The sequence below is a fragment of the Scatophagus argus genome, chromosome 23, assembly GCF_020382885.2.
Source record: "Scatophagus argus isolate fScaArg1 chromosome 23, fScaArg1.pri, whole genome shotgun sequence".
NCBI lineage: Eukaryota > Metazoa > Chordata > Actinopteri > Scatophagidae > Scatophagus > Scatophagus argus.
In genome coordinates this window covers 10,062,543-10,086,545 of record NC_058515.1, presented here as the reverse complement: position 1 = coordinate 10,086,545, position 24,003 = coordinate 10,062,543, and the positions used below count along the sequence as shown (strand labels likewise).

At 42.8% G+C, this 24,003-nt stretch overlaps 2 protein-coding genes across 6 annotated transcripts in view; one reads left to right on the top strand and one right to left on the bottom strand.

The window, feature by feature from the left end:
• Positions 1 to 9,045, bottom strand: part of arap2 (ArfGAP with RhoGAP domain, ankyrin repeat and PH domain 2) — a 102,334-nt gene extending 93,289 nt beyond the window's left edge. Inside the window, exons 1-6 of one of the 5 annotated variants that reach the window (XM_046381575.1) lie at positions 5,071 to 5,129; positions 3,786 to 3,868; positions 2,905 to 3,173; positions 805 to 1,104; positions 532 to 608; positions 145 to 209 (exon numbers count right to left, since the gene is read on the bottom strand). In XM_046381575.1, coding sequence (XP_046237531.1) covers positions 145 to 209; positions 532 to 564 — 98 coding nt within the window. In that variant the 5' untranslated portion in view covers positions 565 to 608; positions 805 to 1,104; positions 2,905 to 3,173; positions 3,786 to 3,868; positions 5,071 to 5,129. Of the gene's footprint in view, positions 1 to 144; positions 210 to 531; positions 609 to 804; positions 3,174 to 3,785; positions 3,869 to 5,070; positions 5,965 to 8,713; positions 8,865 to 8,891 lie in introns of those variants that run through there. The other 4 variants (XM_046381573.1, XM_046381571.1, XM_046381572.1 and 1 more) reach the window with 4 other exon arrangements.
• On the top strand, positions 8,333 to 23,000 carry dthd1 (death domain containing 1). Its single transcript, XM_046381577.1, has 11 exons — positions 8,333 to 8,472; positions 11,454 to 11,898; positions 12,234 to 12,741; positions 13,236 to 13,557; positions 14,176 to 14,355; positions 14,846 to 15,108; positions 16,072 to 16,227; positions 19,210 to 19,496; positions 20,279 to 20,526; positions 20,628 to 20,685; positions 21,024 to 23,000. Exons 2-11 carry the CDS (start codon positions 11,460 to 11,462, stop codon positions 21,365 to 21,367), a joined length of 2,805 nt encoding a protein of 934 aa, XP_046237533.1. The 5' UTR covers positions 8,333 to 8,472; positions 11,454 to 11,459; the 3' UTR covers positions 21,368 to 23,000.
• The last annotated feature ends 1,003 nt before the right edge of the window (positions 23,001 to 24,003 follow it).

Sequence of the window (24,003 nt, the reverse complement as noted above, 5' to 3'; positions counted from 1 at the left end):
GGGAGCTGCAAACCACGATAAAATCAGTGTACTGAAGTGGAACTAGTGACCACAACAACTTAAATTAGCTCTCTTTATGAAGATCTGAATTTGTATATATACATCCACAGCTTGGGGCAGCAGTATGACATCAACATACCATACCTCTTTTTCTTCTGTTTCAGCTTGTCCCTAAAACCCCTCTGCAACCCTTCTTTAGCAACTTGGTCCTAGAGAGCACAGAGGAGATTAAAATCAGATGAAAAGAACGTGTCCATCTTTCAGCCAGACACTGTTATCGTGTTGGTGCACCGAGCTATGTTAACTTTAGTGGCTAGGTGACATTTCTATTAACCTCAAGGGGCAAACTGAAACCAGAACATTTTCCACAATGTAATGTGTCCATGGTGACAACATTAACACGGAGAGGGAAGTCTGGTGTGGGGACTGTGACTGAAACACCACAGATAGTGTTCAAGATCTGAGAAATGTCTGTTCCTCTTTGGTAAGCTGCTTCTCACCGTCCACTAGTGGGAGTGTACGTGGTCTTACCAGAGTGCTTTCAGGGTCGTTGTACAGCAACATTTCTCCGTAGGGAGCAATAGGCGTCAAGGTTCTTTGAAGTGGAGCTAAAAAGGACAAAGAGACAGCACAATAGTGGTTTTTGTCATGGCATTAAAACTTGGCCTGAACGAGGTGCATGAAAGTAAGGAGCTTTACAGGATTGTTCCAGTTAAAATCACTCAGATGTTATAGTGCCCTTTGATTAAACCAACTCATTGATCCAAGTAAGCAGTAAACCAATTAAATTTTGTTTTAGCGTGCCTATCTCTCTGCCTCTGCTTTTTCCTTGTCCAACTGGGAGTTCGATCCTCCTCAGTCTGCCTCAAACAGAGCGAGTCTCTGCCAAGGCCATTTCTCCGTCTTGGCTCCTGCAGGGATTGTAGTTGGTGGTCGGTGGCAGCCAAGACGAAGAGGCAGAAGAAGAAGAAGAAGACGACTGTAGCCAGACACGATTAGTCTGGAGACCCGGGGCCACCCTTCGTGGGCCACAGCCTGTCACTGTGAAAAATGACACCACCCTCTCCTGAGGATTGTGATGGCCAGGAAACAGGGCCATGGGGGCTAGACACACACACACACACACACACACTGGTGGAGAAGCAGATATGCACGCAGACTGTGGCGTACAAAGATCGAAACACCTCAGACACATTATGATGCCTTGAGACAAACGCAGAAAAAGCATGGGCAGTCAAATGAGCACTGATGCCAAAACAGATGTGAATGCACTGTTTTCGATGAAGCTTTTCAGATACAAGCTTCCAAACAACTGAGGCCATTACAGAAGGACACAAAGGGCATGTACTGGGCTTTATGAAGAGGTCAGTTTACTCAATGATAGAACCCATTCCAACACAGCCGCTCTCTATACAAACAGGCTTGGTGGGCAGATAGCGACCATCAATCATCATCTATCAGCTGACCTTGAGGGCACCCGCGATTCTCACAGAGGGGAGGCCAGGCACTACTGTACTCAATTCCTGTCCGATTCCCTCTCTTCTTCCCTCACTGGATTTGTCTCAGGCTCCTGCCTTTGTTTCTCTCAGTCGACCATGCAGCTTTTTTTTTTTTTTATCTGCTCCCGACCAGATGCTCTCTCAAGTCACAGTGTTGGGAAACGACTTAGAAGCCGCCATCAGCAGAGAGTTAGCGAGGAGATTGATTTTGTTCTGAATGAAGCCTCCGTTCTTTTAAGTCAGGGAGTTACAGGTCAGTTTGTTATTATTACTCCAACACTGAGCGCTGAGGACGCACAACTGCCACCATCTGAATCCTGATTAGCCGCCAGACATTTCATCATCATTTCTGTCACTGGTTCCCTAAACTAACTCATAATATAGTCCAGGAATAACAAGTCTGAATGACAACAAGGGTGGAAATCATCATAATTTGGGGATATTATATTTACTTTACATTCATCATGCTGCTAGTGTTGTTGTTAGGTTATTCAAGAAAGCGGAAATATTCAATTCATTCTAAAACTTGAGCAAATATATAAAGTAATCTAAAGTAATATCCTCAGTTGTACTTTGTGTTTGGTGATAATTAGCACATCTTAGCGCGCTAACTTGCTAAACAAAGACGCTGACCATGATAAACATTTTAGCACTGAGAAGATGTTGGCATCACTAATGTTAGCATTTATTTGAAGTGCCATAAAGAGTGATCACAATCAATTAATCTAGCAAGTTTTAATCGCAAGTTTTGAGAGCCTGTTTGTCTCCCAACAGTCCCAAACCAAAGACTTCTCTGTTTTGGGACAATTCTCAAAACAGGGAAGCAGAAAACACCTAAGGTTTGGTATTTTTGCTTGACAAATTGCTTTTGAGATTAAATATTCTCTCCAGCACAGAAATGGACTCTGGCAACTGAGGTTACTAAGGTTGATTTAAAAATATTCAGGAGGAAGACTGCTTCTGTGAGCTGTGCAATTTGGGAAAAAGTAGAAAAGGGAATCTCATTTTTCTATGTTTGGTACATACGTACTATGATGATTTAGGAGCGGCAATTTTAACAAAAAGAAAATCTGATGAAGAGGTAACCAAAACTGGAGACGCAAAAATCGGAGCTGAAAATGCATTATTACTATTTTTTTTAATTTGGCATGTGTGCTGTGTGCGTTGCTGAAGAAGCACCAAGCAGGCAAGTGTTTTCTCAATAATTTTTTTTCTTGTGAAAGAAACTTGATTGTGTTGGGGTTTTAATTATAACTCTGTCAGCCTCCAATAGCAAGTTTTGATTGAACACAACAATCACTCTGGGAGACTGCACTTTTTCAACTTTTGTATCTCATCTTAGAACAAACTCTTCAAATATGCTTGAGTAAAATAATACGTCAAATAACGTCTTGCTCGACCTCACTGTGAAGGGAAATTTAGCTTGCTGGTGTAGCTCCCCGTTTCCCTGCTCTGGGACCGTCTTGGCTCCCTCTCTTCCTCCGTCTCTCAGCCTGTTTTGCATCCATCTCCTCTTCCTTCCTCCCAACCTGCTTCACTGTCTCGCCTTTCTCTCTAGTCTCCCTCTCCGTCTTGCTCCTCACAGAGAAAAAGATGGAAAAACAAGGCCTACCAAGAGACTGCTGCGGTAAAAGTACACGGAACAAGAAAGGAAGGGGAAGCCAGTGAAGGAGCCTGAGGGGAGATAAAGTGTAGAAAACGGGCAGAAAACTGTTGATATGACTGCAAGAGAAAATGTCACAGCATGGTCAGATACGGTCGCATAAAGACTGACACATTCACAGGTGTTTCATACACATTCGTACAGGCTCTCGTCACAGAAAACGGTCATATAATCCCTGGAGAACACGTCAACCTCAGCATAGGAAACAGCTCACGTAGCATCTCCTTACATGAGACATGGGGGTCTACTAGGTCCAATAAATCCAGCAAGGGAGGAGGAGAAATTCAAAAAAGTATTTGTACTGGTTGTACTACAAGCCTTTGTGTTGTTAGCAAAGTTAAACAACTTCTAAAAAACTTTGGCGAGCCGGGCGACAGGAATACACACTAGGGTCTCGCTGAGGGACAAGATGTGAGAGAGCATATTCCCTATGAGACGCACGCTTGAAACAGGGGCGACACCGTTTCCCACGACACGGCTGCCGTACACCCCCACCCCACCCACGCACTACCCTCATCTCCTCTTCCTTCTTTCATCCGCGCAAACAAGAGCACCGCTGACTCTGCTGCGGAATGAAATATTCATGGCAGAGATGAAGCGGAGGCAGCTGAAAGACTGTGTACCTTTCTGTATGCTGTTTGCACCGGTGGGACCTTCTGAGCCAGTTAGGTGTTCAGGGCTGGTTGTTTGCGCTGGTGGTGCGCTCCTGAGGAGGAAGAGGAATCAGCGGATTAGAACCACCAATGCAGTACATGGGGAGAGTGGCGGGGGGAGGATTGGGGGGGGGGGGGGGGGGGGGCACACCATTTAAATGTAAAGGCCTTTGCAGTGCAGATACGGAATGGCGGAAGTTAGTTTTACAGTTCAAAAGTTCGACGGTGTATCGTGTAAGGGGTTATAATGTACGTGGAATGCAAAAGTGAACATGAAATTACAGGCCATGGGTTCTCCTTCAGCGTAAATCTGAATGCGAAGAAGAAAAGATATTTTTCCATACTGAAAGGCTTGTTTTCATGTTCAGCCATGCAATGGCTGTGTGCAAATTTGTTTCTCCCGGTGCTCTTCACTGTCTGACTTGTTGTATTAGTTCTCAAAAACTTTGCTCATAAACTTTCATAAAGTCAAACTTCATGGGTAAAGGAACAGTTCAACATTTTGGAATTTTGTTGAGTTGACACCTCTGTTACATACATACGATAAACCTGAAGCTAATGTCAGCAGGTGGTTAGCATCACAGAGAATGAAGGCACAGCTAGCTTGGCTTTGTGCAGAAGTTTATAAAGATTCTGTTCCTCTAAAAGGAAAGTTCTACATTTCGTAATATAACACTTATTTGCTTTCGTGCCAGGAGTTAAAATAAAAAAGGTTCGATCTCCTTTTTTTTATTGGTGAGCTTCTGAGTACAGCCAGTTAGCTCAGCTTAACAAAAGCTCTCCTTTTAACCCCACCAAAGCTCACAAATCAACATGTTTTATCTTCTTTAACTTGTGTAAAAACTGTAAAAAAAAAAAAAGTGTATTCCTTCTTCTGTACCATAAATATGAAGCTACCACCAGCATGTGATGAGCTGGGCTAACCACAAAGACTGGCAGGAAGATTAAACAACTAGCACAACACTGCACAGATAATTTTACATTTTCTTTGCACTCTGCCTACTTATGTGCTTTGATTTTAATGAAAGCCAGATAAGGTTGTTGCACACATCAAACAAAGTCTTAATAGTCAGACTTAGAGGTTTTGTTAAGTTTGGGCAGAACCAAGCTGTTTCCTGTCCAAGCTAAACTAACTGGCTGCTAGTTTCAAGTTTCCCATACATTTTTGAAAGAGCTATCATTTTTTTCATCTAATGCAAGAAAGTGACTGAAAGCATTTCTGGACATGTGGAATTTTTCCTGAGTTTAAGTTTACCTGTCCTGAAGTGGCAGTATGTTCTGATTTGGGATTTCAGGGACAGGCCGGTGTCTCAGCCGGTAGGAGCGAGTGAGCCGTGGGCCTGCAGGAACCATAACACTGGACTGTGCCTCATAGATGGAGTTTTCCACCATTTCACCACAAAATCCCCCACTGTCTTCCGCGAGTGGTGAGTATTGGACTTCAGTAGAAGATGGGATGGAGTCGATGCAAGACAACGAGGGAGCCTCTGAGGAAACCTCCCAGTCTGAAGGCACTTCATAAATGGAGAGGGACTCGGAACTGCTGCTACTGCAAGAAGAAACAGAGACAGGAATCCAGGTATGCTCAGGTATAGATGTTCTGATGTTCTGCGGGTTGCGTGGGGCTGGTTGAGGCAGGCAGACATTTCTCTCTGGGACGTCCTCAACTTCTGGTCCCAGTCCTGCTCCTGGAGGCAAGGTCTGACTGCCATCCCAATCATACTCCCTCCTGTGCTTTGGCTGGTGGTGCTGATATGAGGTCCCCCTCTTTTTATCCTTCAGGAAGATGTGTCTCGGGTGTAGCACAGGCTTCTTTCTGGACGTTCCATTCGTTTCTCCCTCTTCTTCATCTTCCTCTCCCCCGCTCTGCGGCTTCACCCCTAGGGCTTCCAAACTCCGGAGGATGCGTCTACGATGTCCTGTTGGAAACACTTTAAGCTCCAGGAGGCGCTCATCTGTGAGGTCCTTGCAGTCTTCCAGGACTTCATAGCCTCCCTGCTGTAAACATGAGGTATACTGGGACAGGCGGAGGGTGAGCAACCACTCCACAATCTCCTGACTGGGCTGTGGAGGCTCCAACATGATGCTCTGGTCTCACCTCTGCCACATCAGGGAAGAAAGTCAGAAGATGTGATAGTCCAACTTTGAACTGTAAAAACAAAAACAGATTAAGAAGGGTGAAGAAAGGAAAATACTGTAAACTACAGAGGCTGTGAATGCTGTCAGACAGAGTTTTAAGACATTACTGTTGCACCACAGACAAGGTAATAAATCTGACACATGCATGAGCTGTAACAGGAACAGGTGCATTTTTAACAAGAGAGAACTGATCTATATTGTGTACTGGTTTTGTCTTGAAGAGGAGTTCTGCAGGTGAAATTTTAAAGGTTTAGTTTTACCTTTTAATATCACTTTAATGATTTTTTTCTCTGATTCATTAAGGGAATAGTTCAACACTGACAGTAGGGATCAACGAATATGTTTTTTTATGGCCAGTACAAGTATAATACCAGTACAGTAATCGAGGAGACTGATAACCAATATTTGGAACTGACATTTATGGTTCAAAATGAAGTGCCAGAATTTAGAATAACCAGTATTGGAATGCAATTGAGTACTATTTAATCAACCACAGTACTTCAATTTCTTCTATTTTATAGTTCAATTCCACTAAATTTTGGAGGCAGGAGGTACTTGTTCTTCTCTTTCCTACCTACAGTTAGATGAGACGATTAATTCCAGTCTCGTATCTGTACGGTGAATGTGAATCTACAGCCTGCAAGCCAAAGGCAGGGGAAACACTCAATATGAAAACCAGTGTGTGAAGAAGTAGTTTTAGACTCATTTACATATTGCTTTCTTTTTTACCAAAAAAATAAACAAATATGTACAATAAAATATAACTGTTGAGCTTTGACAGTGACAGTAGTTTTTGTTCTTATCCTCAGACAAAGCAAGGCCAGCCTCCCCCACATCAAGTCGTTATGCTAAGCTAAGCTAACTCCTGACTGTAGCTTCATATTTAACTTACAGACATGAGCATGGTATTGGTTGTCTTCTGTATTCTGAGCAACAACGTAAACAAGACTATTTAACTGTCTACTCCTAAAGCTGTCCTCTGAAAGGATCGAGATGCATGTGCTGTGCATTCAACAAGTGAGCAAGTTGGCCAGAAAGCAAAATCAAACTCAAATTTGCAACACAAAGGGATGAAACAGCAGGAAACAGCAATAGCTATGATGAAATAGCATGCCACCATCATACCGTGGCTCTCTGGTCAGCTGCTGGTAAGAGACTCACCTTAAAGTCTTTCATTAGAATCAAATAACACACAAACTGAGTTTCTGCAGAAAGTGAACTTGACATCTTTGAAAGAACATCTTTTTTTTCAGAAACATTTACTAACCGTTAGAGACTTCTTTACATAAACAGGTAATAAACCTGATAATGAACTGTGTCTGCAGAGTCAAAGCCTCCTGTGCTTGTCCTCAAGTGACAAAATTGCTCTCTCTTTCTCTCTCTCTCTCTCACACACACACACACACACACACACATAATACATCTTCACCTTGTCATGTCTACTTCTCTTTTGAGTTGCAAATCTACAGCACACTAGGCACATGAAGTGTTACTTCTGCTTTCAAGTACACACTGGCTTACACTATACATGCACATACATTTGAGTTCCTGATGCATGTTGTCCACACAACGAAAAAAATCAGATACATTTGCAAGCACACATATCACATATTGTACTATACTTAGCTGCAACAATGCCCTGCATATAGACACAAAATTAAAGTTCCACACAGGAAGACTATATTAAGTCTTCACAACAGAGGCCTATACAGCCTATCAGACCTGCCCAGCTGTGTACTGCACTGTTAACAGGCAGGGACCTGTATTTGCTAAAAGCCAGCACAGGCACATGCCAAAGCTTGCTAGCACATTTGAACTGGCCCGCGCTGCCATCTCTGCCTTTTAGCACTTTTATACCCACTCACACAATGTGCACACACACACACACACACACATTCATACACAAGACTGCACTCCCTTGAGCCCACACATTCAGCAAACATCATTAAGGGTTGGATATAGGTGGTTTGATCCACAGCTACTGCCTGGTGTCAAAGCCCACAGAGTGTGCAGATCAATAGGGAACAAAAAGAAAAATTCACAAGATAAACAGCTAACACACGCCACATGGGTACAGGTACATATGTGAGCAGTGTGTGCAGACATAAAGATACACATCAGGAAGGCATACAAGAGGACAACAGGTTATAAGAACAAGATCTTGTTTCCTTCAAACAAAGTGAAAATGACTCTGCCAGTATAGGAGTGGTATGTCTAACCACCACAGGTATGGTTTTATTGTAAAAAGGGTGAGTCACAGCATGCATGCCTGCATGCCAACACACACACACACACACACACTCACACACACTCACACACACACACACTCACACATACTCACACATACTCACAGCTATCTCATACTTCTGCACATCTCACAGCCAGCCTACTTGAACAAAGTCCAACGTGTGTCCCCTTCCTGGTTAAAAGAAATACTTGCGCTTGTTTGTGCAATTTTGCACTTAAAATTCTGCAACCTGAGCGCCATTGTCAAGCCTGGAGGACACTGCTGTCACACGTATGTCTCAAAGAATGTCAAAACTGTAGTAAAACGACTTTGGTCGAGCTGTCACTCCACAAATCGTGCTGGTTTGTCGACTGTGTTTTGCTTGAGCGGCCAGAGGCTTACACATGTGAGAGATGCTCATTTCTGTTTACATTTACTGGAAATGGGAGTTACACCACCGTGAACATAATGCAACATGACAGAAACTTTAGCCTGAGAGACGCAGTTTTACTTCACCTTCTTGTTGACTTACCGGTGAGCGACACAAAGCGCTGCTAACACCTCCAGCTTTGACGTATTTAGAATAAAAACGCTCATTTAATTTAAGCTAGTTACTTCAGTCTCGCGGCTTTTGAAAATTAAACACTCGAAGCCGTGGTGTTGACGTAACGCGTTGCGGTGCGTACGCGCGTGCGGCTGACGGTTCTTACCTGCTGCTCATAAACAGGACGAAACTTCAAGCATCATCGGCACACCTTCTGTTCTGTTAGTCCACGCAGAGTGTCTATCCACAGTCACCAGTCCTCACATCGTGCTTTTAGTCACTCGACTGTTTCCGTTCTTGCCAGTTCGGGCGTCGAGACGCAACTCCACGCCCATTTGAGCGCACGGCCAAAAGTTCAATAGCAGCACACTTCTAATATCCAATACATCCACTGTACCTTAATACCTTAAATACATACAGCAACCTGCAGGCTGTAATCACTGCTGGAATCTCGGTGCATATGCTAAAGTAGGCCTACTGCACTTCTGTACAAAGTCGAGGTATTTCTACTTCTATTACACCACAGATTCCACTATTCCACTATGCTGCGTCTATCTGACTGCTTTAGTTACTTTTCAATTTACACTTTTCTTTCTCTATAGCTAAAACTTATTTGATTTATTATTATTAATAATAATATTATTATTTCTGTTGTAAAAATTCTCCCACTTCTTATGTCAGATAACTTATTTTAAACCCTCTTGGATTACATGGAAAATGTTTCAAAGCGACGTTACAAAGCTGAAAACAGGAGCAGCCTGCATGTAAATTTTACTGTTGACACATTTGCATTTAACTTCAGTAAGGTTTTGAACGCAGTACTTTTACTTGTAGCCGAGTATTTCCAAAGTAGCTTCAACATACTTAAGCACAGGATCTGAACACTAAGCCCAACACTGATAACAACAGAGAAGTCGGTGTCTTTGAGCTCAGGTTGTTCTTGGTGAGCCTGATTCTTGCATGGGTTAAAATGGAGGCGTTGTGATGTTTTTCTAGCAGTACCTGCATGCCTCAGCTTGATCTCGAGGCCCCCGAGCTACACACTGACACAGGCAGGAATGCAGCAGGCTGCCTGGCACACTTAATGAAGCCAGGTCTGACGAAAACAGAGCGCTTTTTGTTTCATTAATTTCATCTGTCATTATTTATTATATCAGCAGGATGTAGTGTAACACTAGATGTATACTGTATATGCAACAACTGACTGTGGAACAACAGGAATTTGTTTTTGTTTTTGTTTTTTTCAGTCTCATGTTCATTTCACAGCGATACACAAAAAGACAAAAATACTGTAATATTATATGTGTATGACAGAAAGAAAAATGACACTCTTTGTGTAAACATGTACATTAAGTTTGTTGTTTTATCAAGGCTGATATACTACTGCTATTGGCAACTGTGACACCAATAAAGAACAATAAGTAATTAGTTCATGGCAAAAAGACTTGAGTTTCAGAGAATTCAAGCTAATTTGTCATTTCAAATTTGTCGATTATAAAAAAAAAATCAGTGGAAATTATTGCTGACAATTAAATAAAACGTGCTAAGTGATTTAACACCAGGGTGCAGTGCACAGACTCGGCCACATGATGGTGACAGAGAGCACCGCAGCGCTGTAACTTGGAGGTGTGACTGTGACTATCATGTCAGAGCAAACTGGACAGACATTTTCACATTTTTAAGACATCAGTTCAGGGAAAGCATTTTGGGAATATTAAATTACTGATGGCAAGCAATAGCTTTTGTTAATACATTCATTGTCTAAACTCATGTCTTGTTGTTAACTATATGCCATAAGTATATTTTGAGATTCTTGTATTGAGTATTTTGCTTTACACTTCTGTGCCACTATATTCGCACTTGATATATGCTGATCTCCTAAATACAGTGCAGAGCTTCACCACTAACCAGCCTAAATTACTTTGTCAAATCAGTTTGCAAACTACTTTATTAATAATACAGAACTATGAAAGGAAAGTTTCTGCACAATGAGTATGTTTACTTGTGTTACTTTAAGCAAACATAGCTGCTACTATGCGGTAGCTTTTAAGTGACGAATCTGAATATTTATTTCATCAAGCACCCAGTGTTGTTGCTACTGCTTTGTGTATCAGAAAAATGTTCTTGAACCTCGCCGTAAATTAAAACCTCCTTATCAACATGCACCAAAACAAGTGATATCTCTAGCATTTATAATATAAATCAGATGCAAAAATCATCACTGAATAACTGCAACTTTTATCATTGAGGAGTGTGTAAAGTTGAAGAGCTGACGTCTTTTGCTATCTGGACACACAAGCAGTAAAATGAGGGAGAGAAGAAGAGAAGAGAGGGATGAGGTGTCTGCAGGACAGCACTCCGTCTTCCTGTGGGTCTTTTACATTGTGGGTCCTCTTTTGTCCCCCTCCCGCCACGCCTCCGGGGCTCGCCTTGGCAACATGTTTTACTGCTGGCAGCCATATAAATACAGCATTGGCTCCTAAACTAGGAAAGCTGTACACAGCAACAGTCAATGCCAAGGACACAGCGGACAAGGGGGCTTCAGCTTCGAATATCAGAGGAGGTACACAATGCAATGCAATGCGTTTTTGGAAAAAAATTTAATAGCATCCACGGAAATTTTATTAAAGGTGTGAATTGCTTTTGCCACGTGCAAGATGGACTGGAAAAGAGAGGAATTACAGGCCAGATGAGATACCTCTGACTCTTTTTTTGTTGTATTTTTCAGCCCAGCATGGATGAAAATCTGCACTTGAGAAAACAGATGGACGAAGCTGAGTCTCTTGATGACAGGAGGAGGCAGGGCGAGCTCCTCATTATGCTGACTGAAACTATTCGGGGGCTAGAAGTTGTCAGACGCCACAGAGATCATCACAATGGAGTGCTGGGTGGGAGGAGAAGCAGAACAGAGGGACCAGGTAGAGATAGAGGAGAGGAAATACAGGGAGGGGGTGAAGAGGGAATGCTCAATCCTGAAGAAGGTGAGAAGGGAGGAAGAAATGCTGATGAAGGGCAGCAGGAGAAAGCGTGCAAGCAGAAAGCTCTGGGAGTGCTGAGGGAGTTGAGTGTTTTTCATTCAGACAGAGTGGCAGCATGGAGAGAAGCTCTCAGAGAATGTGCCTGCATGTTGGCCAAGTCTCCACCAGGGGGCAGTGATCAACCTTCTCCAAACGGTATTTGAGTTGCTCTGACTGTTGCACGTCTTTCTCTTCTCTTTCTGAGAAGTGTTAAGGAAGTAGAAACGACTCAGTTTGATTTTAAGTAAACGCACCTGAAGATCTGCAAGCTACTCAGCAAAACAAACATCTTAATATGCTGATTCTGTTAAGAGCTTTTGAAATGTCATGGGAGTAACAGCTAATATTGCAGCATTTAAGTAACTTCTTTTCTTCCAGAATATTTCAAAACAAATAGCTCTCAAAATGCTGGTTTTAACTAAATGTCTTATTTTGCTTTTGTGAAATATAAAACAGTTTGTTTATGTTGTATGTGTCTATTTGCTTTTCAGATCCAGCATGTAATGTCAAGTCTTGTTCGCACTCCTTCAGTGATACTTTTCACAGTGTTGAGGAGGACATACAGAACATTATGGAAAAACTGAACACAATCATAACTAAGCTGAACAAAGAAATCCTCAAATTATGTGGAGAGGAGGCCTCAACTGTCAATGCAACACTTCAGGAAACCAGAGATCCAAAAGTGTCAGAGCAACCAGAAGATGATAACAACCACCTGAAATCCCACAAAAACCTTCACTTTGACTGCAGGCTTCAACAGGATGCTGAAGATGGATGTGATCAAAGTCATGCAATGTCATCACCGGACACTGAGCAGACATCAGAGTCCAGACTGAGCAGCTCTGACTGCAATGATGTGGAAGAGACAGAGGAGGAATTAGTGGTCCAAAGTCAAGAAAGTGTTTGTGTTTCTCCACATGGGCAGACTGATTCACTGGGGCAGACAAATTTAAATGACAAGGGCAAAGAGGCGACCGATAACAAATGCATCACAGTAGCGTAAGTCATCACATTTTACTCCCAATTATTCACTCAACACAGAGTTTTCCCCTTTTGTTTCCACTGAAGTAGGTCTCATGTAGTTAGAAATCCTCTTCTGAAAAACATTTATACACATTTCTTCAATAGTCAGCCAGACATGTCAAATATCTTTGAAAATTGTGGCAAGTCCATGACAATTGAAAGTAAAGTTGTTTTCAGTTTGAGCAATTCTTAGATGCACAGCGTGAGACAGTTCAAAGTAAAGGACTCAAAGGCAGACACAGAAAAACATTTCAGATCAGAGAGGGAAGTCTGGGAGAAGCTGACATGAAAACGTGTGGTCTGGCATCTCAGAAATACTTAAAAACGTTGCACTTCAGTGTACCTTAAAGATGATAAACAACATTTCTCCAACAAATTCTACTACTTACACTCTCCAAGTTCTTATTCCCTAAAATCATATCTGTCCATCATGAACTTTTTATCATATGATCTATTTTAAAATTGTTCAGGCTCACTGGTCAGCAGGAGGACAGACCTTCGGGCGTGTGCTTTATCAGAGCTCCTCCAGGCGTGGCCGAAGTCCTGAGATGTGAGGCGGCCGACGGCCTGAGCTCCCTCATGGTGACTGGTGCAGAGGAGCTGGTCAGCAGAGTGATCAGGGTCAAAGTTCAGGACGGCGCTCACTTCCACTTCCCTGTCACCGTGGTTGTGCCGTTCTGCGCTCGCTACCGCGGCAGCTACAGGGATGTCGCTGTGAAGATAGTTGACGGAGAGAGGAGGACAAGCTACATCACTCCTGTAGCTACAGAGGGCACATATGGACAGCAGAGGGTTACGTTCTATTTCTTATAGTAAAAATGTGCTATCTTCACTAACAGCACAATAAAACAGAGTGCAATAGAGGAGAGAAGGTGACTGTTTAAAACAGTTGCTTAAAGTCTTCATAAAACTTTAATGTGCCATTAGAACATGAGATGTGAAGGAAGTGTTGCCAAACAAAGTTTATCTTCCAAATTATTCCAAGCCCAGGATGAAAAGACTCCTGAGACTCTGGTCTTGATTTATGGAGAAAGTCATACATTTGTTTAGCTTTTTAGCATTAGGGGTTTCTCATATTTAGTAAGATGACAATTGCAGGTTGTGAAAAGCACTTTGAAGGTCAGTAACAGCCTGATTTAGACAGAGGATGCTGTTAGCTAAATGCACCCTCCTGTATTTTTTATGATAATGGAAAACAGAAAGGTACAGAGCCTTTTGGACTTTGAATTTATAATTATCAACCGAAAGATCATTTTCTAAACCAACACTTCCGTTAATGTACTGTATCCTGACCTAAAACCAGATAGAACATCAGGGAGGAGTATTAAATTTTATTTTGAGTTTATAAATTATTCAAATTCTTCGGCCAGAACAGATGATTCCATTTATGCTTGTTTGTGTGTTTGTCAGGGCTCATTTGCAGAGGTGAAGGTGTACTCCCTGGGCCTGTTTGCAGTAGTTTCCTGTCTAAAAAGAGAAAATTACACAATTCCCACAAAGGGTTTGTCACTCAAGCTACCCATGGACCCTCGGATCTGCCTGAACTACCTCCCAGGATCCTTCACGACTCCAGTAATGGCACAAACTGTGGTATGGAGATAATGATATGATCCATTTGTTTCTGGGTTTACTTTTAATGCAAGCATGTTATGGGAGCAAAAGGTTTACTCAGCTGATTTGTTATGTATTGAGGGCTGTTTCAGATTGGGAAACCAAATAAAAACCATCTTTGTAAATGTGAGATCAAGCCTTTCATAATCAAAGTAAGAAAATTCCTCCAAAAATGAGATAAAAACAGAGGCATAGTAAGGGAAAGAAGGATATAAAAAGACTGCTCAGAATTCACAGAGCTTTCACAGATGTTTGCAGAAGAAAAGTGAACAGCTGTCGCCGATATTTGAATCGAGTCCAATCATCTGTGAACTAACTTCGCCACAGCAGTTTGTCGCTCTCTGCATGTCTCTCTTTGATAAAACAGTAAGCTGTCTGCAAAACAAAAATGTGAGAAAAATATTTTCATATCACACTTCCAAACTGCTGCCTGAGTAATGTGGAACAGCTGCTTCCTCATCTGCCTCAGGTCCAGCCCTTAGATGCTGTCCTTCTGGCTTCCGTCAAGTCTCAAAGTGATGCTTATCACTCAGTGGTGTCTACAAGCCCACTACTCTACCTCACCCACCCATCCTCTCAGGCCCTGAGAAGACCCCTCACTCTCACCCTTCCCTGTCCTCCCAACCCCGAAAAGAAGAAGCACACAAGAGGACAAGGGGAGGAGCAAGAGGGTCAGACTCGACCTATAAGTGCCTCTCCACCGTGGGATCAACCTGCTTCCCGCAGAAGGAGGTGAGTTAACTGTGGCCTCTTTGTGTTTCTATTTCTGTGAACTGAAATCCAGAAATCCAGAGGGCAGCTCTCAGATAAGAATGATTGCATGCATATACATTTATAATAAATAAAAAGCCATACCAGCAATCACTACTTCATAGTCCCTAGACACACTGGGATTGCACAAACAGGGACTAATGATATTGCACTCTAAACACACACACAGCTTTGCAGCTTTAACAGCTTCTGAGAAGGCTTTCCATAAGATTTGGGAGTGTTTCCGGGAGATTTTCTGCCCATTCATGCAGTAGAGCAACAGTGAGGTCAGACACTGATGTTGGACCATAAGGTCTGGATCACGAGCTCCGCTCCAGTTCATCCCAAAGGTGTTGGATGGGGTTGAGGTCAGGGCTCTGTGTGGGCCAGTCAAGTTCTTCCACACCAAACTCATCCAACCATGTCTTTATGGAGCTTTGCTTTGTGCACTGGGACACAGTCATGCTGGAATAGAAAAGGGCCTTCCCCAAACTGTTGCCACAAAGTTGGAAGCATAGCATTGTCCAAAATGTCTTGCTATGCTGAAACATTAAGATAAGGGGAACAGCCCAACCCTTGAAAAGCAGCCCCATAAAGAGGTGTGTGTGGCCACTTCTGTCTGTATATTATATAACTTTGTGATCTCCTGACTTTTCCTTTTCCAGCAGATCAAAATTTTGTAAAACAAGTTCCATTAGCCTCAGCTACACTTTAATTGTAGTTAATATAGCGTGTTGCCATATTTTAACATGGCAACACGCTACGCTGAGATAGTGAAATTGTTAGACGTCATGGGCATCATCAGCATGTTGTTACTGTGAGCATGTCGGTATGCTATTTAGCATCAGAGCATCAGCGTGCTGCAGCCCAGCCTAACAGCTGTTAGCGTGGCTGTAAGCGCTTAGTCTCGTCATAAATAAATCTTGCTTTTAATGTTTCTGTCAGAATCCTTGGTGCATCCGTGAAGTCTAAGGAGGTATCCGACGAGCTGCTGATTGCTCTGGGCTCAAGAGACAACCAGTGGAACATCCTGGAGAAAGCCACTGTCAGGAACCAGCAAAATGGACTGGTGTCCTTTGAGCTGACTGAGAACTTTGACAGGTTTGCAACATATTGTCTTTTAAAAAGATTATTCATGCAAATCTAAATGTTTTTTTTTCAGCTTTATTGAAGTAGTCCTTATTACAGTTGAAAAGTCAAAAAGGAAATGGAACCAAACAGAAATACATCAGTAAAGAAAGAGGAATACACACCAGCACAATACTGGCTCTCCAACACACCAAGAACCAGAGCGAGACATTGATTAGACTCCAGAGCAAATGAGAAAACGTACATTTGACTTGTTTTCTGGAAAAATAAACGGACATGGTAGATTGTTGGGGGTTGCCAGAGCAGATAAATGTTTTAGAGCTTGGCTGGAGTACATCAGGTTTGTACTTCAGTTTTATGGCAACAGGAGCTCAGATATACAATAGATATCCGGGGCCAAGGAAAATATTAGAACAGTAGATACAATTAAAAAGCTAATAAGGAGCCACTGCAGGCAAGAGAAAAAGGTAATACGGTTTACTGATGTTGTCAGAAGCCTTGCAGCAGTGCACTGGACCAGTTGGATTCTGCAAAAGAGATTTGGGTGAAAATACTGAGAGTTATAGTAAATCAGATGATGATTTTCCTCAGGTCGGATACAGACAAAAAGGTTCCTGTTCAAGAAATCATTCAGAGTTGAAGCGCATGTATTTTATTTTTTCTAACCTCAAACTGCTGGTAATGGTATTTTGGTATATTTCTGAGACTGCAGAACTCCACGTATGTGCTGCTGTACCTTCCAACCCAGACAGATCACAGCACAAACTGCAATGTAAGGTAGAAACATCCAGAGGAAGATTACAGACAGTGCAGACAAGCAGAGGGACAAACTCATAGGCTCGGCTGTATCAGATCCAGCACTGATTTGTCCAGTTTGTCCACCCAATAAAAGAAACACCTGGAATAACACAGAGTATTTTATCAGAAGAAGGTCCTTGACAGTATCCTACAAAAACGACTTATGTAACTTTCATAATGTTGTGTCTCTCACCACATCTCCTCGAGCCTGTGCCTTGCTGCTGAAGCTGACCAGCCACTGCAGTCGATTCGAAGGACTGTAGGTTTTCAGCTTACTGTTAGTGCATCCTATGCACAAAATCTGAACAGGCTGGCTCCTCACACTGCAAATCAGGATGTAATAAATCCTGCATCTGACCACAGAACAGAAAATACTCTCAGGCATCTCAGATGAAGTGAAGTGAAACCAACAGTTGATTATTATGTACCTTTTAGCCAAGATGCAGCGAGTGGAGGTAGACTCCAGGCTTGTTTGCTTCTCTGGGAACAAAGCTTGAAATAAACGCTTGAAATCGTGCATTGCTTGCACTGTTGTTTTTGTCATATCAAGGAGGCTGCTGAAGCTGGAAAGCACATAGAGGACAGGAAACAAAATCAGATGAAGAGAGGACTGAAATCTAACAGAAAAATTTATGATTTTTTTCAAGAGTGACACTGAAAAACTTCAGCTGTCAACACCTGGCAGTGAAATACAGCCTTTTTAGCTTCGGCTTTGCCTTGGAGTCAGCCTACGAGACACATAAAAACAACACGATTAAAAAACATTACATTGAATAGATTCAGAACTGTAATGTTTTGAAAAGAATTAGATTTTAGGTCAAATTAAAGCAAGGGTAAGCTCAGTGTTTTAGCAGAGGTGAACAGCCATATGCACGTTTTGATGTTTTCCTTTAAGAGTTACAGTTGCAGGTTTCTCACAGCATGTATTTGGTGTCGGAGGCCCACGAGGCCGATGAGCGTGTGGGACAGGCGTAGCAGGTTAGCGGGGTCCTGGGCCGTCCTCACAGCCACATCCACCCACCGGCTGCCAGCAGTGGCTGTCAGAAGGAGTCCTCCCACTACGTAGAGGAGGAAACAAACGTTGCCCCTGGCCACAGAGAGAAACAGAAAATGAAAGAATGTGGATTTACATATCTGAACTCATTTTTAAGTTCTACTTAAAATCCTGGATACTCACTTGTGGACAATAAGTCCCGGTGGAAAGATCAACATGAAGGGGTTTTGCAGAGGAGCAAATGCTGGAAAATGCAAACACAATACATTTACGTGTATATTTAAGATATTTAAGGTGGGGACCGCTTGGTTTACCTAACACAAAATAAAAAGAACAACATTTTGCATCAACAATTTATTTGTCAGGGTCCTGTACTAAACATTAAAGTTACCATTTATGTGTTAATGTATTAGAGTTAGCGTGAAGCTCATTTTAATCTGTGGTCACATATAACAGAAAAGCACTAAACAAACATTAGTTTAGATTCCTTTAGTTAAATTTGTTCCATAGCCACAGGGTTTTCTATACCATTCCTGTCTATCATTGTTTGCTCAAAGTGAGAACACTTGACGTAATTTCCGCAGCATTTTCTTCCCTTTGTGGTGCTCTTGCATTGTTTTATCTCGAGTCAAACACAAAGACAGGACATCATCCACACTCACCACTCTGCAACTTCGTGCCTGCTCTCCAGGGTTTTGATGTTAAGAGTACTTCACTTTCAAGTAGACCTGCTCAGTCTAAGGCACAGCATGATAAGGAAAAAAAAAGACAAGGAGCACTACAACTAACCAGACTTAGAGCAAGCTTTTCTTTACATAAGGGGTTTAAGAAAGGCAGAATGGATAAATGCTTTGAATTCCAGGCTTTAGCACTTCTACGTCAGAGCATAAGTACATGGTAAAAATGTTAAGTAATCTCTAAAGAAGTCATCAACAAGAAAAGAGTAAAGGTATCTGATTGTCTTTCTGTTTATAGTTGAAATTTAATTATAAATAGCAGACCAAGTTCATCCTCCTTACCTAAACCAGCTTATATGTGATGTTCTTTGTTCTGTCTGTAAGGATATTAGGACTGTATTCAGGCCCACAATGACAGACTCGTTTGTTCTTTCCATTCAGCTACAATCTAACCTCCGGGCTGTGCTCGACTTTTTAACTTTGCCTCTGTCTCTGACTGTCTGCCTCTCCTGTCCCTCCGGTCAGGCTGCTGGTGGTGCGTCTCCTCTCTCTGCTGCAGCCTTGCCATCTCATCTCCCTGGCAGAGGAGCTGGAGGAGTCGGTCTGCTGCCACTCTGTCACCGTCGTCCTGCAGCCCAGACAGGACGAGCCTCATGCCGTCTTGGTTTCTGCTTTACCCAGCAGGGACCTCAGCTGGGAGCTGTCCAAACTGCGAGCGCAGGGCTACGGCGGCCTCACGGAAACGTCAGAGATCTCCATGTGTGAAGGAGACCAGCTTCTCCTCCGTTTCAGTGGCAACATCACCTCCACAGGTAGGGAGTGAGGCTTCTTACTACAAAAGTTCCATAATCATGGAGACCTGTAAGTTGACCAAAACACCTAAAGAATCAGTTTATTACATGTGATGAAAAACTCCACCTTCAACAGTTGCTCCAGTTGTCCACACACCTAAAACTACTTCCTGAAAAGCCTGTGCCTCCACTTCTGTATTTTCTTATGTAAATGTTGGTTAAAGATAAAATATATTGCATGCAAAGTTTATGGTTTTGTACTCCAGCCGTGGCCTAGAGGTTGGAGAAGCGGCTTGTGATTGGAGGGTCACCGGTTCGATTCCCCCACCGGACGGGCAGGAAAAATTTGGATGTGGTGGAGTGATTAATGCAAAAAATGCCCCCCCCCCCCATTAGCCGGCTGATGTGCCCTTGAGCAAGGCACTTAACCCGCCCAATATGCTCCCCGGGCGCTTGATGCTGCCCACTGCTCCTGTGTGTTTCACTGCATGTCATTTACCGGGTGTTGCATGTGTGTGTTCAACTAAGGATGGGTCAAATGCAGAAGTCGAATTCAGTGTGTGTATGTAAAAATAAATATACTGTCAATAAAGCTGATTCTTCTCCAAGAAATTTTCTGAACAACCGAAATGTAGCTACAGCAACAACACAAATAATTGCTGTTGTTGGGGGTGTCAGGAGGTTCCCCTGGGACAAAAGAGATTTGTCTTCCTGCATGTAGCCTCCATGTGGTCCGTTAAAAATGTAACAAAGCTCGAGCTGCAGGTAACAGGTAGCTTTTACATGTCTATGTTTTCCAATAGGAACTCAAAACAACCAACATGCTCTGCACGAGCGAATCACCTTCCACAGTCAGCAGAAGAATCACCTCTTGCTGCGTCTAACAGAAGTGGATCCATTCGGGAACTACAGCTCGCCCCACTACAAGGGCACAGCCGTGTTTTATAAGGTCGCCAGAGGTCAGCTGGAGCAGCGAGGTGACAGAGCAGAACGAATGGACTCAAAGCTGCTGGGAGATCCTGTCTGTAAGCTGCCTCTGACTTTACCCAAGGTGCAGAAGGGTTCACAAGGAATTCTACATCACACCTGGACTTAGAACATTGACCCTCTCAATGAAAGAGTATTCTAACATGTTATTCTCTTTCATTTTAGAAAGTGAGAACCATCAATCGGCCCATCATAGCTCGGGTGAAATTATGTGAGGAGACAGGTGGGTGACATGTTCTGCTTGATTATTTTTTTCTATCATTCATTCACTACAGTTTCAGTTAAGATGCACTGTAAGGCCATGCACAATCCACCCTTTCTGACTGTGGCAGAATGTAGTGGCATCCATTGGTGTGGTTAAAACTTTGGTAATAAATAATGTGTTACAGCATTCATTATTATCATTTACTGCATCACTTTGATTATTTTAAATGTGATTTAGCTCTTATTTGCTGTATTTTGAAATATCTTCCTGATACTGTAAAATATAATAAATAATAATATAAAAGCAAGCAAATTATTTGCCTCACATCCATCCTTCATCTCTTGCCCACCCACCAGACTCCCTTTCAGATGCTCTTCTTCTCTGGCTGTCAGAGGAGCTCTCAGAGGAGGAGGTAGCCCTTCTGGTCCTCTCCCTGCGTCTCCGTCGCAGTGCCGTTCAGCTGCTGAAGCTCCGGGCTGGGGACAGTCTGTCCGCCCTGGCCTTTCATGTCCTGGCCATGTGGAGGAGGGGCCTGCCTGCTGCCTCACATCAACCCAAAGCCTCTCAGCTGGCTCACTGCTTAGCGAAGAGCGGCAGGCCGGACCTGGCCAGAGAGCTGCTGCTGCGACAGGCTGCAGCTGCCAGGCAGGGTCCACTGAAACAAGGATGCTTAAAAAGCGGAAATCACAATGCTTTTTAATGCTGCCTGTAGTCAAAGCATGTGTGCCTGCTAAATTACTTGGTGTAGTGTTTTGTTTGATCCACAAGGGGTCAGCATTGGACCGTGAGATTCTGTGCTCTCTTAACAGAGTCAAATATGTTGATGAGTGATGAAGTCAGACGAGTGATTTTCAGAGGTCTCAAGACTTAATATTATCCTGTGAAAAAGACAAAATGAAAACATCAGCAATATCTGAAAAAAATCTACTGTTGTGCAGCAAGTTTCTCTTTCATTTTGACATTCAAGGTCAAGTATTTGAAAGCATTTAGTTTAGCTATTTGTAATCAACCTTACCTCATTATCATTAAGAATCTGCAAACTCAAACTAAAGCTTGATTCAAAATTAAATAATTAAACATCGGTACTTCCTAGCTGTCTCGTAGATTCTGCTAGATCATACTTGAAAACACTGTATGTTAGCCTGTATGTGTTACCACAATTCAAATCTTTTGAATTTTCTCAGGTTAGATTTACATTTGAAGGTTCAGTGTGTAGGATTTAGTGGCATCCAGCGGTGCGGTTGCAGATTTTGACCAACTGAACACCCTTCACATCACCCTCACTCACAGTGAGCAGTGATTGGTCTTTCTGTTCTGGGCTATGAGATATGACAGACTCTGTGGAAGGGAACCTTTTTCTAGATACAGAACACAAAGGTTCTTAGTTTGTAATTATACACCTAAAAATATTGATATGAATATTATATTCATTTCTGCCCGTGGTCCCCCCCCTCCCCCCAAATCCCACACACTGGACTTTTAATTATAGATGGTTCACACAACACTTTCCTTCAACAGTTAATGCAATGCAGTCATTCTCATCTGGGAGCTGCCCTCTACGTCTCTGAAAGTTTTTGGAGGCATAAATCTCTGACAGTGCCCTCACATACTGAATTTATTTTGTAGTTTTTCTCCGCAGACAGGTAGGTGATTTACACGACCAGTCAGCCATCTCTTTTCTCTGTGTAAACAAACGCAGACACTGGACCTCTTTTCAGCTCCCTGCCACCAAGTCATTTTTTAGACCTGACAGTGTCTGTTGGTGATAGCTGAGCGGATAGCTTGAAGTTTCTCAGAATAAAATGGTACATTTATGTTTTGGATGTGAGTAAGAAAAACTTGGAAGATATGATTTTAAACACTGAAAATAAAAAAATGTTGACATGCATGCAGCTTTCTTACATGAGCTTTTGAGCAGTGACCAGTCATAGATTCAAGCAAATGCATTAAACAGTGTGTGTGCTTCTACTTTAACATCAGCTGCAACCATTAGCAAATCCAGCTAACTATTATTGAGTAATTATGTCAGAAGTTTTCTCAACTACCGTGTGCTGTCTAAAAATCAACCTCTCACATGAAGCAAGTTTATGTAGTGCTACAGTCATAACTAAACTGTGCTTAGCAGAAGTGTGCTCTGTCTTTTTAATGGCATTCACTGGGGTTTTCTTTGTCATCTGCCTTCAGAGTCTCATACTCCAGCTGTGTGACATTCTGCAGGCTCTGAGCTGAAGCAGGGGTGTAATGATAGATGCTATGTGTCCAGGTGGGGGGGGGTAGGCGACCCCCTGTGGAGACAGAGGAGACCACCCGGTGTAGACAGGGTGTGTGTGTATGTGCGTGGTGGTGGGAGGGTGTTAATGAAGCATGAAATGGTAACAGGTGGAACTGACGGATTAAACAGGATGATCGCTCCTGCTCCTTCTCAGGCACTCGCTGTTCATCAGCCTTTTCTCTTCCTGCCCTTCAATTGTTCCTCCCCTCTGCTCTTAGCTGGGAGTGTTGCCTTCATCTTTCTCCTTAAAATGGTTTACCTTCTTCTTGGCTATTATCTCCCCACTTTTCTTCCTCCTTTCCCTTCGGTGTGATTCTAAAGGACATGTGTGGCATCACTATCAGGAGGGTTTTGTGCCTTGAGTGAGCGTGCCAGAGGGGGGTATCATTAGTCTGGAGCAGAGCCATCAAACGATCACACACACATTGAGGGCCTTGCTAGAGGTAAATGTCACAGAGGGGGCTCCCGCAGCGCCAGGAAATCGTTTCCTCCCTCATTTTGTCTCCCTTCTCTCCCTCCCTTACATTATTGAAAAGGCCACGCAGCAAGGCACTCTGGGAGGTTGCCCGTCGTCCAGTGGGGGAGGATACAGAGGGCTAATGAAGTGAAGAATTCCCACTGAGTGCCAGCATAGAGAGATTCTGATTAAAACCTCATCTGTTTCATCATTCATTTCATCATCCTCTTCTTCATCCGGAGCGCTCTGACTTTGTTTTTTTTAATTTTTTTTTTTGGCAAAAATCCTCTCTGCCTTGATCAGTCGGTGCTCTCACTCTTTTAGCTGTCAAGGTAAAAGCGCCTTGATGTGACTGAGATGCAGAAACAGTCATGAATGAACATATTCATTGTCACAGCTCATCCTGAGAGTTATCAGACCGTGGCCTTCACATGTGGGCCAAAATGCAGACTTCTTTTTTTTCCCTCTCAAGAAAATCTGAGATTTATTATTCAATTGGATGTTAGCATAAAAGTAAAGAAACTGTTAGGACACATTAGTAATTCAAGCCAATTCATTAATGGTTGATTAGTTTTGAATCAAGGCTGGTTTAATTGCTCACTTAGCC